Here is a 19,477-nt window from a genome sequence, read left to right on the forward strand (position 1 = left end):
CTGGTGCTGGAGACAGGACAGGCAGGGATTTGGGAGCCAGATGTTGACATCTGCAACCCTTTCACTCAAATCCCCCAACTGCAAGGATCAAAATAACAAACTCCAAGTGCTGGGGAGAGCAGCTCGGTGAATCACTCCTCAGAACAGAGCAGGATGTTCTCTCTATTGCCAATTACTGCAATTTATCCTATTGCAGGCATTTCCCCCAATTCTGGCCATGCCCTGGGGCACAGCCACTGTGAGCACAGCCCAGGGCCAGAGGGGACAGCAGAGACAAATAAGCTGCATTTATCTCCTTCCCTTCATCTTCTGGGGCTTTCAGCTTTCCCAAACAAGGGATAAATCATCTAGGGATAATTCTGCACAATCCTGTATGCCCCTCACTTCCCAAACCCCCACAAACCCCTGAAAACCCCGAGCCAGGCAGGAACTGCACTGAGGAAGAGGAGGGATCTCTCCTTGCCCTTTTCTTGCAGAGCAGTGTTTGATATTTGTATTTAACTGCAGCCCTGAACACTCCTAATGCTGCACCCATTCCCAGTTACCAGTCTGGGTGTACCCAGAGATGCTGCCAGGACTGACTTCACCTCCTCACCCGAAATTCCTCCAGTAAAAGTGAAATATTTAATGCCAAACATGCCCTGACCTCCATCCTGCTGGAATCCACTGCTGAACGCCCCCAGGCAACTTTAAAGCAATTTAAAAGCAATTTTAGAGAGATATCCTGCACCCCACTGGGGTATTTTGAGACAAGAGGCAGTAAGAAATTTAGAGACAGCAAACTTAATAGTATTAGTGCTCATATTAATCAAAAGCTGGAGGGAGAGAGCACAGAGAAAACACTGGGGCAGGGAGGGGACAGCTGGGACAGGAATTCCTGTGCGTCCTGGGGAGATGCAGCGACTCAAATTCCAAATTCTCCAGCGCAAACTGCTCTGAGAACCCGATTCCTCCACCTGCCACAGGCCCACAGATTATTGTGAAGGGAGAACGGGCAGGATCTCCCCATGAAACACAGCTGGGGGGTGCTCAAGTTACAGCTTCCCTTTGCTCAGCCTCTGGGATTTAGGATGGCTTCAAAATGATTTAAAATATCAGAGCCTCCACGAAGTTGAGCCTAAAAATACAAATCCAAGTCACCCAGTTCTGACAGCTCATTCTGTTCTCCACCTGACCCCTGTTATTTGCTTGGGAACTTTCCTTCTGGTCCATTTTGAAGCAAGAGGGCTACAAATCAGCTGCATTATTATTATTATTATTATTATTATTATTATTATTATTATAGCACAGCACTGAACGTGAAATAAAATCAAACCCCATTTGCACCAACCCCAGTCCCTGCATTATCCCACCTCCCCCTCGCTGACCCTTAAAAACCAAAGACAAATGGAAATAATTGAGCAATTTGGAGCATTTTGTGCAGAAATGCCCCTGGTGCAAGGTTTCTCTGCATTGCTTTGGAAATGGAGCATGATGCAGTTTCCTTCCCACAGAAGGTCAAACTGAAGGAGTGCCATGAGCAAATAGGTGAGTTGGCTGGAGCAGAGGAGGCTTTCCTGGGCAAAAATGACTTTCCCAAAATACAGGTTGGTGCTAATTCTTCCCTCTCTGTAAGAGAGGATGATTCACACTGGCAGCACAGAAAAAAAAAATGGTGAAAAGAGCATTTTTACATTTGCTTTTCATTTGAATTGCCTTTCCTTTCATTTTTAGGTGACGAGCAGAGTTCCTCACTCCCAACACAGCCACTTTGCTCATCCAAAAATTGCATCACTACATGCCAAGCAATTTCTACCTCTAGAAGCTGCTCCTTGTACGTACTGGTAATTTAAGTGGGTCAGATTAATGCTTGTTTAGTTGGTTACTGCACTAGAGATTTGTTAATCTGTGATGCTTAGAAGAGAAACCAACAACCAAGAACCTAAAGAAGTTTTGCTAAAGCTCTGACAATCTGATACCTCTTGTTTCTCGGGCCGGGTCCACGAAGCCTGGAGAGAACAGATATAGAACACAACGACAACGACAGAAAAAAAGCAATAAAAGTTTGTCAAAGGTTGCTTTAGGTACCAGTGTCTGCAGCACATTGAGCTGGGTGCACATGCAGGCTCCAAGCTGAGCATCTCCTGTGTGTGGGGTGGGGGATCACAGCTTCCCTCTCCCATCAGTTTCAGGCTGGAATTCACCATTTCACAGCCTCTGCTTTTGTTTTTAAATGGCTAAAAAAGGCTGCTGGCACCTCGAGGCTGATTGATTACATCAGGGACTGTTTCCTTTGAACATCTCACCTTTCCTACACACCTCTGCCCACTGAGCTGCTCTGGGCAGCCCCAGTGTTGTGCCCCTGGTCTGTCTGCCACCCCACACTGATTAATTAACGCTGATTAGCGTGCTCATCATGCATTTGGAGGCCTGGATCCATGCAGGAAGGAGGAGCAGCCCCAGCCCCAGCTCCCTGTGCTCAGGGATGGCAGCACCCAGCCCCAGAGCAGTGAGACATGCCCAAAGCTCACTGCAAAGCAAACATTTCCCTCTCAGAGAAAGCCAGCAGCAGCAAGGACCACGTTCCCTGTGGCTCACAGGTTGCTGTGCTCCATTCCCCCCCTATAATTTATATTTCAGCTCTCTGTGATTTGCTCAGGAGTCAAGAATCACCAGGGTGGCAGCACTGGCTGAGAGGCACAGTGACATTGTGGGGGTGTCACAGCACACACGGGTGACAGGGATGGAGATGGAGGCTCAGGGAATGAGGGGCAGCAAGAGAGCCCTGCTGCCAGGGGACACTGAGATAGCACAGACGGCACACACAGCTCTGACAGGGCTCAGGGACAGCAATGGGCTGGGTGTCACTGGGACAGGAGCTCACCCCAAAACCTGCAGGAGGCACAGGGAGCCTTGTGGGGCAGCCCTGGGGGAAGGCACAGTGGCAGCACAGGGGTTAAACTCAGTCTGGGATGCAGGAGGGAGAAATCAGAGCTCATCCCCTTGCTCTTCACTCCTTTATTGAGAAGATGCTCCCTTTGCTCTCTGCCCTGCAGGGAATGGTGAGCAGGGAGAGCAGCTTTCAGGAGTTTTAGCCCTGGATAAAGGATCAGGGATGTGTGTCTGGGATGCAGAAGGAGAATTCGGAGCTGATGCCCTTGCTCTTCACTCCTTTATTGAGAAGATGCTCCCTTTGCTCTCTGCCCTGCAGGGAATGGTGGCTGGGACAGCCCAAAATCTGCCAGGAGACACAGCTGAACTAAATCCTCCTTTTCCTTTGGGGCTTTGGGTGGGTTTTCCAGAATGTTTTGGGAGTTAAGGCATCTCTACACCTCTAAAAACCTACACTGAGGGATGATTACAAGAGCAAACACCACAAAGCAAGAGAGAAGCATTCTGGATAACAGAAGCCTTCAAAAGTAAGCTTGAAAATTCCTAAAATAGTATTGTCTGTCCTGCACCAAAGACCATCCACTTCCCCGTGCTGTCCCAGAGAAAGAAAGTGGAGAATAAACTGAATAGATGCATTTGGAACAGAATATTTAATAGAATTAAATATTCTAATAGAATTTGTATGAGAGTATTTATAGAGCTGTTCTGACCTCAGGGTTTTCTGGAGATCTGAAAGGTTTCCCTCAACTCAGAGCACAAGAGAGAGAATGAGAAAAGTACAAGACAAACCAAAACAAAATGCACACACACACAATAATCCAACCTAGAAAGTGCAGGGGACATGATAAAATAATGTTTGCCCTGAAGGTTTGAACCAGCCCATGAGCACATGGCAGCACCTCAAACCTTGGCTCTTCCCCCACCTCCAGGTGTCAGAGCATGAACATTCCCCTTGCTATTGATCACCCACCTGAGAGCAGCAAGCAGAGTCTCAAAAGCCAGCAAAAATGAGTTAGCAGTTTTGCACTGGGCTGTGATGATTAACTGGGCTCAGAGGGGGGCTCCCCTACCACTTATTCAGCTTTTCCATCCCCTCCCTGCCCCAGTCTGTCCATGGCTGGGACCCAAACCTCAGAGCCAGCAGCTCTGCAGCCCTTGGCACCTCCCAGGGCTAACAGAGACAAACCCATGAACAAATAACCCAAATCCTGCCCAAACAGGTGCCCTGCTCAGGCTGCAGCTTCTGCAGGACTGGAACCATTCCCTGCACACTGCAGGGATTCACAGCGGCCTGGGATCCAAGAGATGCTGGGAAGGAACTGAGCTGGACAGCTCTGGCACCCCGATTAATAAACTTACACATGGACAACGAGGGAGGGGCTGACGTCATGGGGGCAATTAACAAAGCTCATTTAGGAGCTGCAGGGCAGCTGTGGGGAGCAGGGACAGTGGACAGCTCTGTTGCTCCCAGACTTGCAGTGTCACACTGAGCCAGAGCCCCTGGCATGGCCAAGGCAGCTGAGCCCTGAAGCACCATCCTGTTAATAGGAGATTATTAATTAGCAACAACTCCTCACTCCTGCCTCTGTCTAGACCTGCTCTGGCTCCAAATTCTGCCTCCTGGTCGCTCATGAAACATCTCCAGTGCAGCAGCAGCAGCAGCAGCACACCCAGCCTGCTCTAATTAAAGCAGCAACAACAACACCAGCACTCTCTTTCAAGAAGGAAAAAAACTGCTAATTATTTTTGCCTTTTAAGAACGAGATGGTGTTGATGGGATCAACAGAACAGGTGAGCACAAAAGACAGGCAGGCTTTTGTGCTCTGGGGATGTGCAGTGTGACAGGGCAGCAGGGATGGACAGGCTCACTGTGGTCCTGGGGAGGAGCAGCCCTCACCTGCACCTGCCTGGGTCAGGGGGCTCATCCCCCCTGCCAGATGTTCCTGCAGCTGGAGGAACTGCTCTGAACAGGGTTTGGGGGCTCCCCAGTTGAATCCCCCCGGTGAACACAGCAGGGATTGCAGGAGGACTCCCCAGGTGGCTCTCACAGCAGGGCACCTGTGTCACTGTCCCAGGTGTGACACCTGTGGCACTGCTCAGGGTGTGGCACTGCTCCAGGTGTGCACCTGTGTCACTGTCCCAGGTGTGGCACAGGTGGCAGTGCCCTGGGAGTGCCACCTGTGTCCCTGCTCCAGGTGTGGCACTGCCCCATGAGTGGCACAGGTGGCAGCGCCCCAAGTTATTTAATGGAAAACTCCTCCATAATGAGAGGAGCAGGGGCTGGTCCCTTTGAGCTGCAGTGCAATAACTGCATGGAGTGGCAGTGCCCCAGGTGTGCAGTGTCCCAGGTGTGCCCCAGGTGTGTCACTGCCCCAGCCGCAGCAGAGCCCCCCGTGCCCCCATGCAGTGCCAGGCAGTGCCAGGGCTGTGCTGAGCCCCCCAGGCCGGGCAGGGCTGCCCCTTCCCACCTTTACCTTCTCCTCGCTGCTGATGTTCCTGCTGGAGCTCCTCCAGGTGATGGAGGGGATGGGGTCCCCCGAGGCCTCGCAGGTCAGCGTGATCTGATCCTCCAGCTCCATGGCTGTCTTGTTCTCCACGTAGGTGATCTTGGGTTTGGCTGGGGAGGGGGAAAAGGAGCCTTGGCTCAGGGGGGCTCAGGGTGAGCAGCACTGGGGAGAGCTGGGACCATCTCCTGCCAGCTGGGGAAGGAGCACAGGGGCTTGCACCTTCCTGCAGGAGGGAAGGACCTGGAAAACCTCTTGTGCTGGACCTGGAAAACCTCTTGTGCTCATTCCCACAGCTGGGGCTCCAAGGAGGAGCCAGTTCAGAGGGTACAAATGTTCACCCCTGGATTACCAGCTCCCCCTTCCACCTCCCTGCCCAAACCAGCCCTTTGCCAAGGGCTTGGGCTGCACATAGGGCAGGGAGAATTCCACATTCCCCAACACCTCCAGACCCTTGGGAGGCAGGGAGAATTCCATATTCCCCAATATTTCCAGATCCCTGGGAGGCAGGGAAGCTCCTGACTCACCCCTTCAAGCCTCAGGTCACTCCCACAGTGCTGGGGTGAGCTCACCTCCCCATCCAGGCTGCAGCAAGCCCCACTCAGGTGCTAAAACCCTTCCAACAGCAGCTTTGGTGGATCAGGACTCCAGGAAATATCCTGGAGGGCATTTCCGGCAGGCTGTGGGTCTGACCCAGAGCACACAGGAGCTGGGCTGGGCAGGATGGATGGCTCCAGACAGGAGCTCCAACACCCCCAGCATGGCAGAGGGGCACGGGCACAGCTGGCACGAATTAACTGGGACAAAGAGCTCCCCCAGCTCCCCCCAGGGCCGTTACCAAAGACTTTGAGGTGGATGGTGGCGTCGGCCTCCCCAGCCTTGTTCTCAGCAATGCAGATGTACTCGGCCTCGTCGCTCTTGTCCACCCTGTGGATCACCAGCTCGGAGCCGTCCGAGTTGAAGCTGTACTTGTCCTCCTCCTCCTCCACCTCCTCCACGGGCTCTCCATCCCTGGGGGCACAGAGCACACGGGGCTGTGGGGGCAGCAGCCAGCCCAGCCTGCTGCAGGCCTGCCCGTGCAGTTATTGCCCTGCAGCTCAGAGGGACCAGCCCCTTCTCCTCTGCCCCGGGCTCCAGAGCTCGGCTTGGTACCCATTCCCACCCCTTCTCCTCTGCCCCTGGGCTCCAGAGCTCAGCTTGGTACCCATTCCCACCCCTTCCTGCCCCAGCTCCCACCTCCTGGCACACCACAGAGCTGTAACCCCCCCAGAGGTGGTTTTTTTCCTACCAAGGCACCACTCCAAGCTGCCATCAGCCTTTCCAGGTCAATTTGTGCTGCTAACCTTCACCAAAGGCTGCAGAACTCCAAGAGCAGAGTCCCTGGAGTGGGGATCACACCTGGCAGGGCAGTGCAGGGAGCTGGGAGGGGACACAGCTGAGCAATGGGAGCACTGAACCCCTTGGTTTGCTTTGCTTTATCAAACTGTTTTTATCTCAACCAACAGGATCTGATCCTTACTTGGTCCAGGACACGGTGGGCTCGGGGAAGCCATCAGCATCACAGGCCAGGGTGACAGACTGGCTCAGGTTGGCAGTGGCGTTCATGGTGCTCTGCCTGGCACGCACAGAGGGCGGCACTGCAAGAGAGCAGAGACAGGGTGAGTGGGGAGCACAAAGGTGTGAGCCACAGGGAGCTGCTGGGCACCTCTGGGGGCACCCAAAAACCCTGTCAGCATCACCACCTGCAGGGTTTGATCAGTGAGTCTGAGGCATGGCCAAAGCCATCAGCACAGAGAGCTCCTGTGCACCTCTGCTCACCCAAAAACCCTGTCAGCATCACCACCTGCAGGGTTTGATCAGTGAGTCTGAGGCATGGCCAAAGCCATCAGCACAGAGAGCTCCTGTGCACCTCTGCTCACCCAAAAACCCTGTCAGCATCACCACCTGCAGGGTTTGAACACTGAGTCTGAGGCACGGCCAAAGTCACCAGCACAGGATAGAAAGGGCAGAGGGTGGGGAGACACAAAAGAAATCAGTGTGGTGGCCAGAACCACTCGTGAGTGCCACCAAGCTCAGCTCCTCACTCTGACCCTCAGGCTCCTCGAGGTGTTATTCTCCCGTAAACAGCTGGCAAACACTCCCTGTGTCCCATGGACATTCTACTGGACACAGCAGAGGAAGAGGATGGTGTGAGTGTGAGGCAGCAGCTCCAGCAGCAGCCTGGGGTGAGGTGCTGCTCCCAGCCCCTCACCATTCACGATGACCTGGATGTCCTTGAAGTTGATCTCCCCCCGGGCCAGGATCCTCCCCTCACACCTGTAGGTGCCCTCATCTGTCTTCTTGATGCCGCGGATCTGCAGGTAGTTGTTGGACAGGACGATGAAGCGCACTGCAAAGCACAAGGAAAGGCAAGGGAAGATCACACAGCCTCTCTTTCCTATCCTTCTTCCTTTCCTTTCCTTTCCTTTCCTTTCCTTTCCTTTCCTTTCCTTTCCTTTCCTTTCCTTTCCTTTCCTTTCCTTTCCTTTCCTTTCCTTTCCTTTCCTTTCCTTTCCTTTCCTTTCCTTTCCTTTCCTTTCCTTTCCTTTCCTTTCCTTTCCTTTCCTTTCCTTCCCTTCCCTTCCCTTCCCTTCCCTTCCCTTCCCTTCCCTTCCCTTCCCTTCCCTTCCCTTCCCTTCCCTTCTCCTAAAATCTCTCTCTCCACCAGAACTGGAGATGCTGCTGGAGCTGGATCTGTCCCTGCCCCTGCTCTGGGTCAGTGCTCAGGGAGGTGAGCAGATCCAGGGGGACACAGCAGACCTGGCTGAATGATGGGGAGCACTGAAGGAATTCCTTGGTTTGGTTTGCTTTGCTTTACTGAACTGTGTTTATCTCAACCAACAGGATTTTCAGCCTCAGATTCTCCTCCCTGGGTGGGCTCTGTGCTCCCAGCCCAACCCACAGCAGAAGGTGACCTCAGCCCCACCATGAGGTCCCACAGACACGTTTGCACTGCAACACATCAGCCAGGGAGCAGTTTGGGCCTCATCCCCCTGCCCAGGGGCTCCAGCCCCGCCACCTGTGTGCCAGGTGTGGGACACCTGCTCAGCTGGGCTCAGGGTCTCTGCCAGTCCCTCTGGAGCAGTTGGGAATAAAGGGAAATGTTCTTGCAAGGAGCTTGCAGCCCCGTTCCTCAGGAAGGTGGAGGATGTCACAACACCCAGCTCTTCTGTCTCATAGCATTTCTTTCATCTGTATTTTTTATCCAGCATTCCTTGGCTGATTTTGGTGCCAAAGCCTGGTGGCCACTTCAGTGGGAATGTGATTGTCCTGCCACAGGCAAACCACAGCACCTGGGGTGACTAAATGCACATCCCAAGGCCTTGGGTCAAGAAAAGCTGCTTCCCCATCCCTTGTGAGCACCAGCACTGTGTGTGGGAGGGAGGTGGACAGGAACAAGGCCTTACCATCCTTTTTCAGGATGACATCCCTGCCTTTGTGCTTCCAGATGATGGTGGGGGGCAGCGAGCTGACCACGTCGCACACGATCACAGCGTCGTCCCCTTCCTTGAACTCCTGCGGGGTGGGAGCGTTCTTGAACATCAGCTTTTCTGGAAAATGGGAAAGGAGAGGTCACTGCAGCTTCCTCAGCACAGCTGGAGCAGAGAAACCCCCAAACCCCAGAGATCTCCTTGTTCCTGGGGAGGATCAAGGTCTGAGTGAATTACTGCCCACAGCACACCTGTCACCCTGATATTTTATAAAAATCCCTTCGCCAGGGCTTCTTCTCCTGGGAAGCTTCAGCTTCTCCCTGTTTTGCTACTTTGGGATGTGATTTGGAGAACTGTTTACCCAGCATGTGAATTGTTTTAATTTAATGGCCAATCACAGCCAGCTGTGTCGGACTCTCTGAGTCTGTCACAAGTTTCTACTACCATTCTTTTATAACCTCCTGATACATCCTTTCTCTACAGTTTAGTACATTTTTAGCATACAATTTCTTTTAATTTAATAGAACATCATAAAATAATAAATCAGCCTTCTAAGAACATGGAGTCAGATTCACTCATCTCTCCCATCGTTGGGGTTGCTGCAAATTCAACATGGGGGGGGCAAGGAGAGAGCCAGGGGGTCAAGGAAAGATCCAGTGGGGAAAGGAGAGAGCAAAGGGGCAAGGAAGGAGCCAGGAGGGCAAGAAAAGATACAGGGGGATAAGGAAAGAGCCAGGGGGGAAAGAAAAGAGCAAGGGGGGAAAGGAAAGAGCTGGAAGACAAGGAAAGATCCAGCAGGGAAAGGAAAGATCCAGGGGGGAAAGGAAGGAGCCGAGGGGGAAAGGGAAGAGTCAGGGAGGGCAAGAAGAGAGCCAGGGGGGTAAGGAGAGAGTCAGGGAATGCACGACAAGAGCCAGGGGGCAAGAGAAGGGCCAGGTGAGGGCTCCTTACGGAAAATCTTGACATTGACAGTGGCCTCGGAGTCGCCCTCCTCGGGGCTGCTGACCACACACTTGTAGATGCCGGCGTCGTCGATGTTGGCGTTGTAGATGGTGAGCGTGGACGAGGAGTCATCGTTGCGCACCACCGAGATGCGCTGCTGGCCCGGGCTGAGCCGCTCCCCGTTCGGGGAGAACCACGAGATGTCCTTGGACCTGGCCTCCCCGGCCACTGCAGGGTTGGGGGAGAGAGCGGGTGAGACAGGCCAGGACTGCATCACCCCCAAACCCCAGTGCTGAGGGGCTGCCCCAAACCCCACTGCTGAGGCTCTGGCTGACCCCACAGAACAGTGGGACAGCCCAGCCCTTCATCACCCCAAACCCCAGGGTCTGACTGACCCCACAGCAGCAAACAGCACAGTTGGACAGCCCAGCTCTGCACACCCCCAAACCCCAGGGTTTGCCCCAAACCCCACTGCTGAGGCTCTGAGTGACCCCACAGCACACTGGGACAGCCCAGCATGCCCCAAACCCCAGGCTCTGCATGACCCCACAGCAGCAGTACCATCCCAGCAGGGTCTGTCTCATTCTGAACTGAATCAATGAACCCAGGGGCCTTTGGCCAGCACCCACCTTGACATAAGAAGAACTTGGACTCTCCAACGCTGATCTCCCCCTGGCTTGGAACAATGTCCACTTGGAGAGAGGCTGGGAAGGGAATGAGCACGGTCAGACACGGGCTGTGGGCTCCAGCAAAACACCTTTGCCAGCCTTACAGTCCCCAGGGATCCCTCATTCCATTTACAGTCCTGGATTACATCTGTATTCTGATTTGAACCGCCGGTTTTTAACACCAGAGGAAGGTTTTAAACAAGAGAGAAGGGTTTTAAACACCAGAACAAGGTTTTCAACAGGAGAACGAGGTTTTAAACACCAGAGGAAGGTTTTAAATATGAGAAGACGGTTTTAAACAAGAGAGAGGTGTTTTAAACATGACAGCAAGGTTTTAAACACCATAACAAGGTTTTCAACACCACAACAAGGTTTGTAACACCAGAGGAAGGTTTTAAACAAGAGAGAAGGGTTTTAAACACCAGAACAAGGTTTTAAACACGACAACAAGGTTTTAAACACCATAACAAGGTTTTAAACGCCAGAACAAGTTTTTTAAAACCAGAACAATGTTTGAAACACCACAGAAAGGCTTTAAACACCAAAGGACAGCACCTCTGCCCATTCCCATTTACAGCAGCCCCTCCCAGCGCACACCCACGCAGGCCCAGCGCCCTTTTCCCCCAGCACCATCCCTGGCTCCTTCCTCATTGCATAAATTATGACCCATTAGGCAGAAAATGTAATTGGATTCTGGCTCTCCTCCAGCTATAGCTTAATTCCACAGCAGATCTGTGGCCTAACAAGCCCGGGTCAAGTTGAATTTGAGGACGCCAAAATCGGTTTTCTTCGGAAAACACCCTCGGTGCTTTCATGTAGTGCACGAAAAGCTGAAAATCTCTCTCCCAGAGCAGCTAATTTTACCTCCAGACCACAGAGGCATTATTCCAGCTGCCAAGCACACCTGGGGTTGTGAGAAACAAGCATTGGTTCAGAAATTAAAACCTGGCAGTGCGTGCCAATGGTAATACTCCCTAAAGTGCTGGGGAAACACTTGGGCTGGGGTCAGGCACTGAGCCTGGAGCTGGGGGAGCTCTGCCTGCCCTCAGGGGGAAGCACAGCAATATCAGCATTTTCTGAGCACATTCTGAGCCAACAACCCCCCTGACACAGCCCTTGTCTCCAGGAGAAGCAACAATGGGAGCTGGGATAGCCCCAGCCACTGTCATCTGCACAAACAGGTCCCCACAACAAGGGGCTGTGCCTGCTGTGAAAAATTCATACTTTATGATTGGCTTTTGGCAAATATTCAGATGAATATTATATGTGTTATGTTAAAGTGATGCTGTGTTAATTTTCTTAAGTAGTGTGTTAAATATAGTTTTAGGTTATAACATAATGTTGAAATAGAAACTACTCTATGTAAGATATTTTTTTAAAGAGAGGAATGAGGCACGCTCACTGAGATAGCAGCCACAGGACACCTCAGTCTTTCAGAGAAAGAGAATTTATTGCTCCCTTATCAGAAGAAATGAATTTCTTCCTGCCTTGCTCAGCCCTGAGGATGCCAACAGGATTCAGAGGCAGAAGCTGACACTGCCCAGCCAGAATCCTGTGTTTGAATGGAATTTATGCATCATGGATGAGCTGTATGAATATGCAACAGGCTGTTGCTTTTAAGGGTTAATCCTCTGTTAATGTGGGTCCTTTTTTGGGCTAATTTTGGCCAGAAAAGGTACCTGGACTGTCCCAAGCTCTTTGTTTCTATTGTCTCATATTGTCCTAATTCGGATTGTCCAAATTTTTATTACTCTAATTCTATTGCTATTTTTATGACCACTTTATTACTATTACACTTTTGGAATTTTAAAAACCAAGTGATTGGCGTTTCTCACACCTGCAATCTCACCATCATCCCCACGCTCAGCTCGGGCTGGGAGCTCACACACAAAGCCAGCTCTGCTGATTTTAATCGCTGTTTAATCGTTAGTTTTGCTTTGCAGCCCAGGGAAATGGGGACTATTTTTTCCACTCTTCGTTTAATAGACACTGCGAGCCCATTTGTATTCTGCTTCCAACTCCAAGCAATAAAGGCCTTTTTAGCATCACATAATAACTGCATTAAAAGGCCTCTTCATAATCACACAATAACACTTTTTATAGCTCTGCCCTCCCCCATATCTTTTATCTGGTTATAAAGTTCCCCAGCCCCCCAAAAATGCTGAATAATTCCCCATTGATTAAAAAAAAAAAAAAAAAAAAAAAGAAAAGACAACAAATTTGCTAATGCAACTTCCTGTTCATCTGTAGTCCAATATAATTAGTTTTGCATCTCAACAAAAGAAATGAGCTCAAATTAAGCCGTGGTTTAATAGGCAGGGAGGCTGTGTCCTGCTGGGCTCAGGCTGAGCTTAAGGCAGGAGGCTGTACCTGGGCAGGAAATAAAGGAAATAAAGTGAATTATCGGGAACTGGGACTGTGGCTGCCCAAATCCCAAAGGTGACACACCTGGAACAGGAATGTGAGTGCTCACACTGCTCTGGCTCCACAAAAGGAGCATCCTGGAACACTAAATACACCAAATTAGGGATTTACTGTGGGGTCCTATTCCCTCAGATAAATGGGAGCTCACATCCCTCCCCTCCCACAAAAGCACTGCTCCTTTCCAGCCTCCATCAGCTCAGCACTGACCCCGAGAGCTCAGCAAGGACTGAAATCCTTCTGGAATCCTTCTGGAATCCTCACCTGGAATCCTCACCTCCTGAAACCCTCACCTCTTGAAATGCTCACCCCACTCCAGCACTGGGGTCACCCCACACTCACATCCCCAGGACAGTGCCCACACTGCAGCTCCCATCAAGGGCTAAACTCAGTTCTAAGGGCTCTCCCTCTCACTCCGAGCCCAGGAGGGAATTTGGATGGGGTTTGCCTTGGAGGGGGTCTCCAGGAGCAGGAATCCTGTCAGAGGTAACCCAGGTAATGAAGCATTACTGCAACAAAGCCCGGAGAAAACCCAGAATCCAAAAAACCCCAGGAAAAAAAAAAACCAGAATAAAAAAACAAAACAAAACAAAAAAACCCCAACAACAACAACAAAAAAACAGAATCAAAAAAATCCAGAATAAAAAAAAAATCAAAAAACCCCAGAATTAAAACAACAGAATAAAAAAAAAAAAAACCCATAATAATAAAAAAATCCCAGAATAATAAAAAAAAAATTAAAAAACCCCAGAATAAAAAAAAAAACAAACAACCCCCCCCAAAAAAACCAAAACAAAAAACAAAAAACAAAAACAAAAAACAAAAACAAAACAAAACAAAAAAAAAACCAACCAACCAAAAAAAAAAAAAAACCACAAAACCAGAATCAAAACATCCAGAATATCCGGGCAAACAAAGCCCAGCAGGGACAAATTCAGGTGTCACCAAACCCCTGGCTCCATTCTCACAGGCTGCACCTTTAATTTCCCTCATTTCTAGCCACGATTCACCAATTAAACCCAATTCCAGCAATAAAACCCATCAGGACACAAACACCCCCTGGATGCAGCGGGCACAGCCCGGGCAGCAAGGGCGGGATTTGCAGCAGATTACGGTGAAAGCCCCGGGGGTTTAATGCACAACAGAGGCTTAACAAGACAAAGACAAGGCTCCTGTGCACGGTCACTTTATTAAAAATGCGCCGGGTGCCCGGGAGGAGGAGGAGGAGGAGGAGGAGGAGGCGGCAGCTGGGATTGATCCCAGCTGGGCTGCGCATCCCATCCCTGCCCCGTCGCCATGGCAACCGCTCCCTAAATCTGCCAGCAACGGGAGGAGGGGATGGGGAGCCCTGGGGGAATGGCAGGACCTGGAGAGGGCAGGAGCAGCACGGAACAGCCCGAATAAAGGGGTCCGAGGGGGAGGGACACCCCGAAATAAAGTCACCAAAACCACCTCCAGGGGAGAGACATCCCAAACTAAATAAAGGTGTGCCCAAAGGAGAGGGATGCCCCATTTCCACTGGGATTCCCCATTTCCACTGTGATTCCCCATTTCCACTACAACTCCCCATTTCCCATGGAATTCCCCATTTCCACTGCGATTCCCCATTTCCACTGCGATTCTCCATTTCCCATGGAATTCCCCATTTCCACTGCGATTCCCCATTTCCACTGGGATTCCCCATTTCCACTGCGATTCTCCATTTCCACTGTGATTCTCCATTTCCCATGGAATTCCCCATTTCCACTGCGATTCTCCATTTCCACTGTGATTCTCCATTTCCACTGCAATTCCCCATTTCCACTGCGATTCCCCATTTCCACTGCGATTCTCCATTTCCAGCAGGACCTGGACCTGGTGGATGCTGGGGGTGGCAGAAGGGCAATTCACCCCCTGCTGCAGCAAAACCAGCTGCTGGTCACTTCCAGAGGCAGCATAATTCAAATTATTCCATCAAAGAGCCCACCCTGGGCACTGAGGAACCCCCCTGCCCTGGGGGCTCACCCAGCACACCCCACAAGGGACAGGGGGGCTCTCCCAGCCAAGCCCACCCATCCCTGCGATTATTTCAGTGCCAGGGCAGGGTGTGCATGGAAACCCAGCTGAAATCAGGGCCCAGGCAGCACAAAAACACAGGCAGGGAACTCAGGGAGGTTTCTCCTCTGCTCCATCTCAGTCAGAATTATTGTGCTCCTGCACAGACTGACACGGCCAGGCTGATGTGGGGAATCTGTGCAGGGAAAAGGGAATAATCCCAATTATGTCCACCTTGTGACCCCGTCATTTCCTTGTACAGGATCTGCTCACAAGAGCTTTTAATTTTTAAATGACCACGAGGCACAGCAAAAAATGATCCTATTAACACCTTTTCCCACAGAAATTTATGAATTGCAGTAAAACTTCCCAGACATCTCAGTGTTTTTTACATGGAATGCAATTTTATGCCTCTTTTGATGACATTCTTGATAAAAGCTTTTTATTGCTATGGATCATAAAACTAATAGTCCTATTTACCACAGCAAATATTTTCATTTACCTGAGGCAGGGTAAGCCAGGATGCTTTATGGAGCCATTAAATCAGAGAATGGACAATGGACAACTTTAATTAAAAACCAAGCAAGTTACAACCCTGTGCTGGAAGAGAAATCTGGGTGGGTGATAGGGAAGAACCTGGAGCAGAGGAGGAAAGCAGGATTTGTAAAAGCTCAGGACTCAAGGCTGCTCCTGCAGCAACCTGGCTGGATTGGCAGGGTGCTGAGCAGCACAAACTGCATCCTGCAGTGTGAAAAATGCCAATTACTTCTTTTTAAAATTCTAAAAGTTTAATTGTAATAAAATGGTTATAAAAATAGAATATAATTAGAGTAATAATAATTTGGACGAGTTGGATTAGGACAATATGAGACAATAAAAACAAAGGGTTATGGACAGTCCGGGTAACCTTTTCTGGCCAAAATTAGCCCAAAAAAGGATCCACATTAACCCTTAAAAGCAACAGCCTGTTGCATATTCATACACCTCATCCATGATGGATAAATTCCATTCAAACACAGGATTCTGTCTGGGCAGTGTCAGCTTCTTCCTCTGAATCCTGTTGGCATCCTCAGGGCTGAGCAAGGCAGGAAGAAGTTCATTTCTTCTGATAAGGGAGCAATAAATTCTCTTTCTCTGAAAGACTGAGGTGTCCTGTGGCTGCTATCTCACTGTGAGTCCTTTCTTTAAAAACTATCTTACACAGCATCGTTTCTATTTTAACATTATGTTATAACCTAAAACTATATTTAACACACCACTGAAAAGAATTAACACAGCATCACTTTCTAACACAACACAGATAATATTCATTTCAATATTTGCCAAAAGGCAATCATAAAATCCCCATTTTCCACATGCAAGGAGCACAGAATTGCTGTTTGTCAGGCAGGAGGGGCTCCAGGGAGGAGCTGCTCCCCTTCCTCAGAGGCAGCAACCCCTGCTCCCGGCAAACCCCACTCTCCCCAGCCACCCCCAGCCCCAGACTTCATTCTCAAGTGCTGTCACAAGGGGCAATAATTAGTATTAACTCCATGATTCACAGAAAATGAACCAATCTCTATTAAAAAAAAACCCATTACTCTTATAAACACAATACAACGAGACCTAATTGGTCCTGCAATCCAAACACCATCACCATTCAAGTGTAGAATGAAGGAAATTAATGTGTAGAATGAGGGAAATTCATGTGCAGAATGAGGGAAATTCATGTGTAGAATTTGGGAAATTCATGTGCAGAATGAGGGAAATTCATGTGTAGAATTTGGGAAAATTCATGTGTAGAATGTAGGAAAATTCATGTGTAGAATTTGGGAAATTCAAGTGCAGAATTCAGGAAACTCATGTGTAGAATCTGTAGAATATCACCACTGATAAATTAAGAAACCACTCTTTAGTAACCAAATCTTCATAACACATCCCACAAGTTCACAACAAGTACAAATTAAGATAAGAATTATTTCTCATTCTTTTCTCTGATCTCCTCTCCAGTGCCACTGGAATTTGTGGAGACATTTCCAGTGTGTGTTAACTGCAAGAGAAAGAACCTCCAGAACATCATCAGGACTATCAGAATCATTAATAAAAACTGGAATATTATTATGACCAAACCAGAAGGCTGGGAAGAATAATCCACTGCCCTATTTGCTCAGCAAGCATAGGAACCAAAAATCAGAGAGAACTGAGTTTGTTCACTGCTCTATGGCTGGCACAACACAGCCAAGGTGAAGGCAATAAATCAGAGCCCCTCAATAACAGGAACAGTTCACACAGCCCCACATTCACACATCATTTACAGAAGCTCAGAAATAAGTGATGCCAAGGGAGGAACAAAAAAGAATGTGAGCCCAGCCAGGGGGTGCAAAGGCCTTGAGCATCAGCTGTGAGTGACAGGATAAACAGTGCCCAGATTGCCAGGAGCCAAGGAAAACCTCAATCCCTCATCCCTGGCCTCTGGGGAGGCTCCTGGAAACCCAGGGAGAATTCACAAACACCAGAAATGTAATCACTGCAACCCATCAGCTATGCAAGGCTCACAAAGAACGCTTCAGCTGAGCTTTTGTGCCCCAAAATTTAAGAGAAGTGTTGGGAGCTCAGCTCTGAACCTCCCTTGGTCTCTACAAGCAACATACTCCTTGAAATAACTTACTCCTGCTTGAAAGAATTTACTCCGAGTAAATGACTCCAATAACTTACTCCAAGACTTGCAAGAATTTGCTCCAAGAAAGCACCAAAGGAAAATCTCCGGTGATCTCCAAACACAACTGGATAACTTACTCCTACTTGCAAGAATTTACTCCAAGATTTGCAAGAATTTACTCCAAGATTTGCAAGAATTGACTCCACGTAAGCACCACACATGAATTTCCCTCATTCTACACCTGAATTTCCCGAATTCCGCACTTGAATTTCCCAAATTCTGCACTTGAATTTCCTTCATTCTACACTTGAATTTCCCGAATTCCACACTTGAATTTCCCAAATTCTGCCAACACCACTTCCAGGCACAGGGTGGGACTGCTGGGGAGCCCTGCAGGGCCAGGAGTTGGACTTTGTGATTTTTCTGAGTCCCTTCCAGATCAGGATGTTCTGGGGTGACTTTTGCTGAGGGTTACAACTCCCAAAATCTCAAGATGACTTTGAACACCGATGTCTTTGACTGATGTTAACAACAGGGCTCTCGTGCCATCAGCTTTGCCACGTTTTCCTGGTACCTGCAATGTTTTAATTGGAATTCCAGGGTAAAACTGCTCACTGCAAGGGAACAGAACGGAAGGAGATGCTCAGTGATCTGTGAGGGCAAAGACCTTTAAAGCACCTGAGGATTCCTGCTGGATTCCTCCCCTCCCTCACTCCCTGGGTGTGAAATGACAGCACAAGAACAGCAGCGCTGCTCTGGAATACAGAAAACAGCCAGAGAAGGCAGCAGGAGTCACAGAAATGTCCTCAGAGAGCAGCAGCAGAATGGAAATGTCCCCAGAGTGACCAAGGCAGAGCCAGACGCAGCAAGGATCGATGTGCTGAGTGTCAGAGCCTGGCCAGCACTCCTGCCCCACTAAAACCCTCCTGCAATCAGCACCATTAATTGCTCTTTGCTTTAAAGCATCCCCAGGGAGCAGTGAGAGGCACAGCTGAACATCCCAGATCCAATATCCTGCTGCCATCCCATTGTTTCAGGCTGGAAAAAGGAATCTGATCAGTGCACGAATTCATTTGGGACAGCACAACATTGCCCATCCATCCCAGATCCAATATCCTGCTGCCATCCCCACCACCAGAACCCAGCTCTGCTTTTCCAGCCAAAATCCCAGCCATGATTCCAGAACCAGGAACACGAGGGGAAATCACACACTGCAAAGTCTCCCTATTGTTTCAGGCTGGAAAAAGGAATCTGATCAGCGCACAAATTCATTTGGGACAACACAACATTGCCCATCCATCCCAGATCCAATATCCTGCTGCCATCCCCACCACCAGAACCCAGCTCTGCTTTTCCAGAACCAGGAACACGAGGGGAAATCAACACTGCAAACTCTGCCATTGTTTCAGGCTGAAAAAAAGGAATTTGATCAGTGTAAAAATTCATTTGGGACAACACAACATCGCCCAACCATCCCAGATCCAATATCCTGCTGCCATCCCCACCACCAGAACCCAGCTCTGCTTTTCCAGCCAAAATCTCAGCCATGATTCCAGAACCAGGAACACGAGGGGAAATCACACACTACAAACTGCCCCCGTCATTTCAGGCTGAAAAATGGACTTTAATCAGTGCAAAACTTCATCTGGGAGAACATAACATTGCCCATCCATCCCAGATCCAATATCCTGCTGCCATCCCATTGTTTGAGGCTGAAAAAAGGAATCTGATCAGTGCAAAACTTCATTTGGGACAACACAGCATTGCCCATCAAACATGTGGACAGGCAGCACAAAACCAGCCATGGCAGAAGGTTCTGGAAGGGATGAAACTGGAACACCTTCTTCCCAACAATTCCTATTAAATAATAAATTGTGTTCTTTGTTATCCACATTCTTTGGTTATTTGCAAGGTCCTTTTCTCACCATC

At 49.6% G+C, this 19,477-nt stretch overlaps 1 protein-coding gene across 10 annotated transcripts in view; it reads right to left on the reverse strand.

The window, feature by feature from the left end:
- Positions 1-19,477, reverse strand: part of NCAM1 (neural cell adhesion molecule 1) — an 87,693-nt gene that overhangs the window by 35,731 nt on the left and 32,485 nt on the right. For 6 of the 10 annotated variants that reach the window (XM_054291436.1, XM_054291435.1, XM_054291444.1 and 3 more), the window contains exons 2-9: positions 10,417-10,491; positions 9,797-10,015; positions 8,822-8,965; positions 7,627-7,764; positions 6,895-7,012; positions 6,214-6,386; positions 5,346-5,488; positions 1,959-1,988 (exon numbers count right to left, since the gene is read on the reverse strand). In XM_054291436.1, the coding sequence (XP_054147411.1) occupies positions 1,959-1,988; positions 5,346-5,488; positions 6,214-6,386; positions 6,895-7,012; positions 7,627-7,764; positions 8,822-8,965; positions 9,797-10,015; positions 10,417-10,491 (1,040 nt within the window). The remainder of the gene's footprint in view (positions 1-1,958; positions 1,989-5,345; positions 5,489-6,213; positions 6,387-6,894; positions 7,013-7,626; positions 7,765-8,821; positions 8,966-9,796; positions 10,016-10,416; positions 10,492-19,477) is intronic. The other 4 variants (XM_054291438.1, XM_054291437.1, XM_054291440.1 and 1 more) reach the window with 1 other exon arrangement.

Source organism: Melozone crissalis, unplaced genomic scaffold (assembly GCF_028551555.1).
Source record: "Melozone crissalis strain CALT ecotype California unplaced genomic scaffold, PUWL_Pcris_2 ptg000092l_1, whole genome shotgun sequence".
Lineage (NCBI taxonomy): Eukaryota > Metazoa > Chordata > Aves > Passeriformes > Passerellidae > Melozone > Melozone crissalis.